The following is a 12,281-nucleotide window of genomic DNA, read 5'->3' on the forward strand; positions in this document are numbered from 1 at the left end:
AACCCGGAGGAAAGCTTATTTGGTCCTTATAGGTTTCTGAGCAAGAGGATTGTCGATGTAGAATTGTTGGAATTTGTTGATGTCAGTTTCATGGGGTTTCACCATAGGGATGAATTAGAGAAATTAGAGGAAGGGGCACCAAAAGAGGCTTGTTGCCCTTTAACAACATTCGACTCTACAAGATGCTACAAAATTACCAATTTTATTATAAATTTTTTAAGTTTTTGTAATTCCTCCTTTCATATTTTTCCTTCTACAGTGGAGTCCGCTTAGGATATGAGTTTTTTGCAGACTGGGAAAAGCTTTATTTGCCCTTCTTGAGAACTTTTCTATTAGGGTAACACCATGTCCTTGATCAATATATTTCGTACATTCTATTTGTACATTATGTACCCTCTATTTGTACATGTATGTTCGTACAATTATGTTTTTACATAGTTTCTCTTGTCCCAAGGACTTACGGCTAAATCTCAAACTAACCAAGACATGACTTGTTCGGCTATTTTCCAGCATTAACTTTGTATTAACATTGGTTCTCTTGTATTAACAGGATTATCTCGGTCATTTCTACTTTAATCTACGTTTTCTCACTATATTTTGTTATATTTAAACACACATGTTGTTTTAAATATAACATGTTAGTCAAAAACAATATTTGACCCTTTAACCCATAGAGCAATCCCTGACAGTTCAGAGCTACTTGCAAACCCAACGTCAAACAGATCCATCTTTCCTATTGTAAAACCGATCTCTTAACAGTTGGTAATTTACATTGTGACGGCCCTTGCCACAGGGGCTCTAAGGGTAGTGTACTGCACGTAGTTATATCTATTGGACCTTCTTGCTATTTTGAACACAATATCAATCAAAAACTTTGATTGGACGTCTTGGAGGGTTACAGGGGGAGGGGATTGGATAGCGAAAGAGAGCAAGAGAGGGGGTTTGTTGCCCTCCAATCACTTAGAACTGCTGCAAATGGTTTACGAACTTTTAAGTTTAAATTAAATGAGCCCCCTCTACAGTTTATACGATCACCTGTTCCATAAAAAAAACGGCTAAAAAAACGTATTGCTGGAATAAGACAGCGCTAGAGCGCTGCTGACTTTGGCAGCGCTAGAGCGCTGCTTACTTATGCAGTGCTAGAGCGCTGCCTCTAACATTCTCTCCTCTTTGGTTTCATTTGCCCTTTTTTGTTCTTTTTGCACTTTTTTGGTTACATGCCTTGTAAGTTGAGACCCAATCGGAGACACTAAAAGTGTCTGAGTCATCACCTTTAGTTTTCTGTTTTATAGATTATGAGCTACCGTTTGATTCAGCTGATAGAAGAGCCTTAGCGAATGTCTTATCCTTGTAAAACATACCGGACAAATACATCAAAGTTATTAGTGTTATGTACGAGAACAACACTGCTGTTGTTAAGGTAGGTAACGAGGTTAGAAGTTTTTTCGCATTAAACCAGGAGTTAAGCGGGGTTGTGTTCTATCCCCATTTATATGGATCGTTTTGATTGACTTTTTGTTAAGGAACAGAGGAAAGGCCATGGGAGAACAGGAAGATAAGTTTGCGAACCAGAATTAGAATATTGAAAGCTACAATAATGACAGGGGCTGTAAACGTTTATGAGGCATGGACATAAAAAAAAAGAAAAAAAAAAAGAAAAAAAAAGGAGGAATGTTTGCCGGATGTTTTCCAGCGAAATTGCTTGTACCCGACTGACTGACCGTATTTCAAACTGTGGACTGCAAGAAAGTCTGGTTCAATCCCACTTTCAATGACTATAACGAGAGAAAGGTTCGGTCACATTCTAACGATGAAGGATAAGATATTGCCAGAGATTGTCTTTTCAGCCAATCGTCAAGGGCTAAACGAAAAGCAGGTCACCCCTAAATGAGATGGGAAAATGTCGTAAGGAAAGGTTTAAGGGAAACTGGAACTTCCTGGGAGGGTATAATGAGGGGGTTCTCAATAGATTGGGAGGCAGGAGGAGCGTGTATAGCTGTGTTGGCCTCAGGTGGCTTGGTGCTGCGATGAGCAGTTATGAAAACTAATTTACCTGTTATATGTTCTATTTGAAAATCTCTCAGTTTTCTTAGAAGAGGAATTTCCAATGTGCTTCAAACTATCCAGAAAACCTCCGTTATAAAATCCATATCCTGGGAATACCGCATAAGAGAGTTCAACATCGTAATTTATGTTATCGCATGCATCTACACATTCACATTGAACTTCCAGCCGCCGGACCATCACTAAGACGAAAATAACAATAAAAATTCAAGAGACAAACAAACAATGCCACCGTAGCACCGGACCACTTTTCTCAAAGTGAAATAGTTTAAAAATCCAACTTGATTTACGAGAAAACTCCTAAGGCTTCCCTTATGTGGGGGTAGGCACATAAATATTGTCTTCCTAATAAAGTATTGCCCCCCCATCACCAATACACTTACATAGGCTAAAGTTAAAAAAACTGGAATTACAAAAAAAAAACACATACAGTTTTGTCGTAAAATGTAGTCATCAGTGACTTAGTGTTGCGGAGGAGGGTGGAAGACGTGTACAATTTTGCTAATGTCTTAACACAATATACTAATACAATATAATTCCTTAATACAATTTTATTAATACAATATAATTTTTCATACTCCCAAGTGGCTGGGAGGGTCTGCCTCCCTTTAATTCTCTCCTCTCACTGACTGTGACCTAATAAAAAACCAACCAAAGTATGGTCCAGAAGACATGCTAAAATATTTGTTTACAATTTAGATCCAACAATTTTTTTCAAGGAATAACTATCATTTTCCATACCTGGAAATCAGAAAACAGAGGAACAAGCAAATGGAATTATAAACCAAAAGAAACTTAGTAAAGAATAATTTAACTAAAGTAGTATTGAAGAAATTAGATCATTAACAAGTGAAAAAGTTAAAACATCAGAAAAAAAAATTTACAGAAGGATGAACCCATTAGAAGGATGGGTTCGATGATTTTTGTTTATATAGTTGGGAGCCACTGGATCCATTTTCCAGAGGATACTGTAATTTCATAGAATTTTTATGATTTCTATGTTTAACAGGGAGGAGGAGGGGCTTACAAAAGAATTATTTGAGGGATAGGTTATACAAAAATAAAAGAAATGTAAGGAAAGTGTGGAAACATTAAAACATGAGCTAAAAAATAAAATGCTGGTCATGGATAAAGTTGCTTGGATCTGGAGGATGCAGCCAGACGACAGTTAGGCGGCATATTGTATTGGCATGTTAAAAAATCCAGAGAAAATAGTCAATCTGGACCTATCCCAGTCAAAGATAGGAACAGGGCCATATTTAGCGATAATGAAGGAGTTAAGGAGAAACGGAAAACAGCACCAAGCCCTGACAGAGCTAAAAAAAAAGACATAAGAAAATAAAGACATCTTTTTCACTTTGTATGTGGAGGAAGATTTATTTTGCGAGGAAGAATTAGAGACAGTACTGAAATAATTAAAAATAAAATAAGACCCCAGGTATGGTAGTGCGGTAAAAGAGTTTTTTTTTTAACATGGTGATCATGAAGCTAGAGATTATTTGATGAAGATTATGAATATAATTTTTGAAAAATGGGAAGCATCTAGCAATTTTAGGGAACTCGAGTCTAACCCCCTCTATAAGAAAAGTGATACAAGTGAAGGTGGTAATTATTGAGGCATTAATTTGTACGAAGCGAATTAGTTATTATTATTATATTATTTAGAATTAGAGATGGTGAAGATAAGGTTTTTAGGGAAGAACAGTGTGGTTTAAAGAAGGGAAGAGGATGAGTCGGCCGAAAATTTCACTCTTAGGTTACTAATTGAGAAGCACCTGAGTCTCCAAACCCCTCTATAGCTCAGTCCTATAGACTATGAGCGAGTGTTTTATTTAGTTCATAGAAGAACCATAGAAAAAGTCATATCCTTTTATGGTATACCAGATAAATACGGTAAAGCCATTAGCATTATTTACGAGAAAAACATTGCAACGAATAAGGTAGGAAATAAGGGAGTGGCTTTATTTTATTAAATCAGGAGTGTAGGGCTGCGTTCTATACCAATTTATTTCGATCATTTTGAAAGAAGTTGTCCTAAGGAGTACAGCAAAGATAGGGTAGAGCACGGAATCAGCTGTGGAAGTAAAGCTTACCTAGACTTAGATTATGCTGATGATTTGACCATGACCATGATGATTTGACCTAGATGAAAATGTCAGCAAAAAGGGTGCAGCAATAGGTTTGCAAATTAGTATTAAGAAAACTAAGTGGCTAAGACTGGAAATAAGTGAAGGTAGAGAGGTAATACTAGGTAACGAGAAGATCAATACTAAGTGCGCAGCCTAGTAACGACGGTGGGTGTAGTGAGTATGTTAAAAGTAGAGTAGGCAATGGCCAGGGCTTTTTTTTCACAGATGAAAATTTTTTGGAAAAATGGGAATATAAATCTGCAAATAAACATTAGAATAGATATAGATATATAGATATATTTCTCACAATAGCCTCATGGGCCATTACAAATACAACAAAACACATAAAACATAATAAGTTCAAACACTTTTGAAAATGACATTACGATAGAAAACCCTCCTTTTGTCTCATCCCCACACTCACAAAATTTCTCAAATTATTAATATCGACTTTGCAACTACTTACTATTTTATTTTCTAAACAACTTCTATGCATCACATCCCTTTCAAAAATTCCCCTTCTAAGTACCTTTAGTTCTTCACAATAACACATAAAATGTTCTAAGTCTTCAGACTCACCGCACATCGGACAAGGGAAGGGGCTACTCTGAACCTTAACACTCCATGAATACTTTCTTCTCCACCCAAAAGGCATAAAATTCCCCATTATTTATAAAACCTATTTTGAAGTATCATTTTGGAGCCCAGATTTTTCTTCTCCCCCGGCTTCTTTAATTTTTCTATATATTCCAAGGTATTGTGACTTAACCTTGTCTTCTTGCCAAATTAGAAGCTACAGTGATGACGGTAGACAAGTATGGTTTTGAAACATGGGCGCTCGGAAAAAAACAGAGGAGCGTTTGATAGATGTTTTCCAGAGAAAAAGCCAACGCTTTATTTTGAGTACCCAACTGACTGGCCGGATCTCAAAATGTAAGCGGTGCAAAAATTTGGTTGAATCCCGCTGTAACAAGAGAAAGTTTGAGATGGCTAATACACGTTTGGTAGATGAAGGATGACGGATCTGCCAAAGATGGTCCTTGTCAGCCAACCATCTACGTCAAAACGAAAAGCAGGTCGTCCCCAAATACAAAAAATTTCTGTATGGCGGTAAAAATGAGTAAATAAATTACAAATGTTTATATCTAAGAAATAGTGTATAGTATAGACCTGTGTTGACTTACTTGTAACATTGGCCAAACATGGATATCCTCTCAAATCGCAAGATTTGAGATCCGGGTTTACTACAAAAAAGAAAGAAATAATGATTCGCGAAGCAAAAAATAAAGTAAAGTCAGTTGTCTGAAGGACTCTACCAGAAAAATTAAATCTAAAAACAGATTTTTGGGGTACTTTTAGCCTCCTTCTCTCAATGAATTTGTTTAGATACTTCCATAAGACTTGCACCTATTTGGAAATTTGACGAAAAGGGATATTTTCTCAAATGTTATTTTTGGCCCTACCTCTAAACTGTGCACGTTGCATCGATGGGTGCAATTTAATCTCAATACTTCATTTGACTTATAAAATAGTCAGAAAATATTCTTTGTCCAAAAAAGCCATATCTTAGGTACGTTTTTATAATATCAAAAATAATTTACAATCGTCGTAAGCTTGCCATAATATTGTCGCTTGAATAATTCAGCACGCAGAGAAAGACAGCCAACGGAACAATGAACAATTGTTTGACCATGTCGGTGATGGAAGCAGATTTAACTTGCAGTTTATATTGCCATCTGAGTACTAATACTTACTGGTATCAAACAGTTCGTGGTAACGAACTGTAAGTAAGGAGCGACCGGCTCAATAGTAACCTAAACTCTAAAAAACAAAATTTTGATACCAATAGATACATAAAAAAATTGGCTTATTATGCTGATTTCAAGTACACATACTTTTTTTGGGTGGGGGTGGAGGGAGTGAATTTTCTGCTAGTAGGGTTTTCGAAGGGGATAATTTTCCATCGGGAGGGGAGTTTCCAGGGGGTGAGCATTTCAGGGGAGATTTTACACTGGGGGAATTTGCCAGAATTCTATACAAAATTCTTCTTGTGTCTTGCCTTCTCTTGCCGACTCAATTTTACGCGTCGACATGCTAAGCGTAATTGTCCGGGGTAAATTTTCACCAAGATTGAATTGTCTAGAGAGTATATCTATGGAAAGGAGGGATTTTTCCGTGGAGGGGTAGCCGGATTTCCTGACATTTTGTAAAAAACATCCAGAAATTGAATATTTTTTTTTCAACTAAAAATAAGGAGCAACATTAAAACTTAAGACGAAAAGAGATTATTACATGTATGGGGGGGGGGTTGCTCCTCCTCAACACTTCGCTCTTGTTTCGCTATGCTAAAGTTTGAATTCTGTTACAATTTCCTAAGAACGACTCCTCAAACGCTAGGTTCGTTTAATTAGAACAATAAGAAGCTTTTTTTAAAAGTACTAAAACACTTTATGGAAATTTGTGTCTACATTTTCCTTGGCTATAGCAACCGTGTTTACTTTTTCGAACGCATAAATATTTTATGCTCATGGTTTTGCATTCTCAGATCTTGGAAGGAGGAATGGAGATAATAAATAAACAAATAGTTGCTCCCTATTCTTCATCGATTTTATCGTAGTGTTTTTCTAGCAACTGGTTTTCTAAATCCCATTACCCACTGATCCCATTAAAAACCATTGGACGCACTGCCATCAACATTTCTTTTGATGGTCAGGTGGACGCACATTACTTAACATTTAAGTTATCTACATTTCTTGATCTGCTTGAGCACCGACAATAGCAGCTGTATATCTCATTTTAGATAACGTAAAATTTCTTGGATACAAGATTAAAAAGCAACTGCTCCGACCTTAGATCAATAGAGCCCTGACTTGGTTATCTTACTTCTGACATTAGTTTTACCAAAGGCATGCCAGTGAAGGAGCGTCGTTATCAATCCTTAGCTGCGTAAAAAACACGGTATAGGATATTACCCTTACGATGAATATTTTTTTTCTTAGCTAGTTAGAGCTAATCACTAAAATTCCATTCTAAATAACTCGTGTGTTAAATAAATATCGGTGGTAGATGGATATCGGTGGAGATCGGCGATAGAAATATCAGTGGTAAGTGGTGGTAGATGGATAAGCAACGACTAATTTGCTAATCTCTAGTTTTAAAACTTCTTTACCTGGGTAATAAAACGGCCGACAACCACACATTTTTATCATGGCCTCTGTTTCACATTCAATCAGACAGGATGCACTTGTATATGCAGGCAGCCATTTAAGTTTAAATGAGTTGAAGCGGCACATCAACTTCTCAAGTGGCAGACCGGCTGATTCCACTCTAGGATCCGTGGAAGTAATTGCTGGTGTAATAGCAGTGTAAAGCTCCATTCCAGGACCAACAAGGAAACCCCGCTTTCCTGGATCTGGAAATTCCTCAGAATGACCAACCAAAACCTAAAAAATGTCAAAAAATGCCTGTGATTGTATTTTGCATTAGATATAAGATTATCCGCCTATAAGATTATCAGATAAAAGATTATAGGATTCTAGCATAATAGCACATGGTTGACAGTTTTTCGTTATACGACATTGTAATGTGATTCCCTAAAGACACTTTGATAGTTTTCCTATATTGTTATCTGAATACAGAACAACATTTGACCATAGAATGCCTGTTTTTAAAATTCAGAATCACCAAGTAAATATAAAAATATATTTAAACACGCTCTACTAGGGAGGGCAACGACCTCCCTAGAATATATTTCTTAAGAAGTAGAAGTCCTAGTAGATATTTCCTAGGATAGGAAGTATATTTCCTCCCTACTAGGGAGGAGATATGCTACAGCTAATCAGAGGCAACGATCCAACATTGCCTCTATAAAGAGCTTAATGCCTCCCATGTATTAATTTTTATTTTATTTATTTATTTTCTCCTTGAAGACTCCGTATGGAATTTTCAGTCATGGAAAGTTGAAAAGGGGCTCATTTTATTAGAAATCAATTTAAAAACTTTTTCCAAAAAAGAGTTTTTCAAAGAAAAGTAAAGAACTCCTAGCTGTCCTAGCTGTCCTTCAATTAATTTTAACTAAAAAAAAAGGAACTATAAATTTACATTTCCAATCAGATGAGCCTCCTCCAAAGTTCTTAAGACCACTCCTTCTATAAAGATCCTATATAGCCCCAGGGCATGACTTACAACCCTCAGACTCTGATGGTTTGTGTAATACTTGGAGGCATTGCTAGATACCCTCTGGACTATTTTGAACAAAATGGCTATCTCATAATTTCGATATGATTAATTTGGGGAAAAGAGGGCGTGGGAGGGGGGCTAGTTGACCTTTGATCACTTTTGACTCTTAAAAATGGCACTAAAACTTTCAAATTCTTATCGAATGAGCTCCTTTCGAAGTTTCTATGACAGTTCTTTATATACAAACTGCCTTGGTTAGAAAAAATCAAATAAATAAATAATACTTTGAGCCCACATCGCTCATTACTTAAACAACGCTATTGCTCTACCTATGATATAAATACCTAAAGTCCTTTATAAACATCTAAACATATTAGAGGGAAAACACCCCCTTCTGTGCCATTTTACCCTTAGGTAACAACTCAATTTCTATGGTAATGGATGACATTTTTGAGATTGTCATCCGATTCAAGAAAGTCAAAAAGTTTAACGAATATACGTTTGGGATTGACACAACTATGTAGCCCCAGTAGTAATGGCTTTAAATAATGTAGATTAACCATTACACACCGATTGGCTAAGTAGGAGTGACGTGAATGTTTATTCTCTGCTTCTTGATCAGTTTTGAACTTTTTAGTTGTGAGGCCATAAGGCTTTCTGTGACATCCCTAGGGACAACTATTTTATTCCTTTAACCAAGAAGAAGGTTTAACGTTGCAAGGAGAAGGTTTAACGGCGCAAAAAGAAGGTTTAATGGCGCAAGAAGGAGGTTTAATGGCGAAAGAAGAAGGTTTAACGACGCATCCCTGTTTTTCCCGGTTCCGCGACGCCATGTTTCCGTGATGCAGCTGGAAAGATTCCAAAAAGACCCTGGATTCTAACAAGACCCCGTTTTAAAGTCATCTCTGCTTTCAAACGCACGTCCTGTGAAGTCTCACGACAAACCCCTGGTTCTTAATATATTCCATGACACCCCTGGCAGATTTTTCATAGAATTTCAACAACGCGCCCTGGAATCCCGTGACGTCACATGACACACCCCTGTTTCCAAGACACAGATCGCAAGATTTCAATAGTATATTTCCATGACATCCTTGGCAGACTCCTATAGAATTTTAAATAGTAACAGTTTCAGGCGGCGCACACGTGGGTGCTGTGTAATGAAAGCGCACATCTAAGGTGATGGCAGCGCACACATCACTGTCACATAATACTTTTTGAGAACTTACTTTTCGTCGAAACGTTCAAGGTCTTTTTTTAGTTCTTTGTCCTTGGTAGGACTCGAAAGATCAATTTCCATTTAATACAACAACTCCCCAGGCGCCAGGAACAGCGCGTTATTTCCAATATTCTGTAATGGTTAATACATTCTAGAAATAACGTATTGCACGCAACTAGATTTCCCATGTTTCAATTGCTAGAAAGAGGTGTTTGTTACATCTGTAATAATTGGCATACAGGCGGAGAATATCTATTTCCAGAAATTGCACCTTTTGCATTAAGAAATGCTTTCTTAGGGAGTGATACCAGATACTATTGTGAATTGTTCTTAATGTTTATTTAGCAATAAAGGCGAAAGGGCACTACATGATGCTTAAAGTGTGTAAACGCTTAGGTATTGAAGATTCGTCCTAAGAAATAAATATTAAAAACATAAACTTTTGTAAATAAAATTTCTATTAGTTAAAAAAATTACAACGTTATTAAAAGAATGAAAAAGCAATTAAAAACACGACAAAAAAACTAAAACTTGAAAAAGCTTATAATGGATAAAGTATAAACAAAAAGAACCAATTACCAAATAAAAATACATCCTTGTAATCGTTTCCAGACGGGCAAGGTTGATAATAGATGCAAATTTAGGAAATTATCATACATGTGGATTCTTAACCTCTTTCTCTAAAAAAAAAATATTGTAAACTAAAAAATGACCATTGTTTTTATTTGGACACCAGAAACTTGCTATTTAATTGCTCAATTGTGATGTTCAATGCTAAATTCAAGCCTTTGACAGTGAATGCTTGATACACGGCAGCCTCTAGCAGACATTACTGCACATATTACATTTTTCGGGGGCATTTTTCCAACAAAAATATTCACTTACACTAGAATTGATTGTTTAAACTTAATGAAAAAACCTCCCTAAGCTTTTCTTCTGATGAACCCTAAGAATTAAGGCCAGCGTGGCAAAATATACTACCCCCTGACGATGCCCTCAGGGGGTGAATGATAATACATGTGGATACTTCAACCTCTTTCTCTCAACAAATAAATTTTGTAAACTCAAAAATGACCATTGTTTTTAATTGGACAATTTCAACCTTTTTCTCTCAAATAAATAAATTTTGTAAACTAAAAAATGACCCTTGTTTTTAATTAGACAGCGGGAACTTGCCATTTCATTGCTAGATTGTAATTTACCATGCTAATTCCGAGCCTGTGACACTGAATGGTTGGTACACGGCAGCCTCTAGCAGGCATTATTGCACATATGACATTTTTCGGGGGCATTGTTCAAGCAAAAATATTCACTTACACTAAAATTAATCGTTTACACTTAAGGAAAAAGCGTCATTAACGTTTCTTCTGACGAACCCTAAGAATTGAGGCCAGTGTGGAACAATATATCACCTCTTCCCGTAAAATACCCTCAGGGGGCAAATTAGATTGCACGGCAAGTAGATTGTAATTTACCATGCTAACTACGAGCCTGTGAAACTGAATGATACACGGCAGTAGATTGTTAATTGTAGGGCAAGTAGATTGTAATGTACCAAGCTAAATCCGAGCCTGTGAAACTGAATGTTTGATACATGCCAGCCTCTAGCAGGCATTATTGCACATATGACATTTTTCGGGGGCATTATTCGAGCAAAATATTCACTTACACTAAAAGTAATCGTTTAAATTAAGGAAAAAACGTCATTAGCGTTTCTTCTGACGAACCCCAAGAATTGAGGCCAGTGTGGCACAATATACCCTCCCCCTCCCCTGACAACACCCTCCGGGGGAAAATTGTCATACATGTGGATTCTTCAACCTCTTTCTCTTAAAAAATAAATTTTGTAAACTAAAAAATTACCATTGATTTTAATTGGACAATTTTAAGCTTTTTCTCTAAAAAAAATAAATTTCGCAAACTAAAAAATGACAATTGTTTTTAATTAGATATCAGGAACTTGCCAATTCATTGCTCAATTGCTATATACCATGCTAACTCTGAGCCTGTGACACTGAATGGTTGGCACACGGCAGCCTCTAGCAGGCATTATTGCACATACGACATTTTTGGGGGCATTTTTCAACCAAAAATACTCACTTACACTAAAATTGATCGTTGAAACTTAAGGGGAAAACGACATTGGCGCTTCTTTTGATGAACCCTAAGAATTGAGGCCAGTCTGGCACAATATACCACCCCCTGAAAAAACCCTCAGGGGGTATACTACCATACATGTGGGTGCTTCAACCTCTTTCTCTAAAAAAATAGATTTTGTATACTAAAAAATTACCATTGTTTTTAATTGGACATCGGAAACTTGCCATTTTGTTGCTAGATTTTGATGTTCATGCTAACTCTGAGCCTTTGACACTGAATGAATGATACACGGCAGCCTCTAGCAGTCTTTATTTCACATATGACTTTTTTCAGGAATATTCACTTACATTAGCATTGATCGTTTAAACTTAAAGAAAAAAAAAACACCATTAGCGTTTCTTCTGATGAACCCTAAGAATTGAGGCCAGCGTGGCACCATATACCACCCCCCTGACAACAACCTCTGGCGGCAAATTAAAATACATGTGGATTCTTCAACCTATTTCTCTAAAAAAATTAATTTTGTAAATTAAAAAATGACCATTGTTTTTGATTGGACAATTTCAACCTTTTTCTCTCAAAAAAATAAA

The 12,281-nt window shown here is 36.5% G+C and overlaps 1 protein-coding gene across 1 annotated transcript in view; it reads right to left on the minus strand.

Annotated features, from left to right (window-relative positions):
- LOC148944859 (sodium channel protein Nach-like) overlaps positions 1 to 12,281 on the minus strand; it is a 376,236-nt gene that overhangs the window by 127,870 nt on the left and 236,085 nt on the right. Inside the window, exons 6-8 of the mRNA XM_089099312.1 lie at positions 7,363 to 7,636; positions 5,378 to 5,437; positions 2,054 to 2,246 (exon numbers count right to left, since the gene is read on the minus strand). Of these exons, the coding sequence (XP_088955438.1) occupies positions 2,054 to 2,246; positions 5,378 to 5,437; positions 7,363 to 7,636 (527 nt within the window). The remainder of the gene's footprint in view (positions 1 to 2,053; positions 2,247 to 5,377; positions 5,438 to 7,362; positions 7,637 to 12,281) is intronic.

The sequence above is a fragment of the Artemia sp. Qi Xiang Cuo genome, chromosome 13 (genome assembly GCF_049724085.1).
Source record: "Artemia sp. Qi Xiang Cuo chromosome 13, ASM4972408v1, whole genome shotgun sequence".
NCBI classification, from domain to species: Eukaryota; Metazoa; Arthropoda; class Branchiopoda; order Anostraca; family Artemiidae; genus Artemia; species Artemia sp. Qi Xiang Cuo.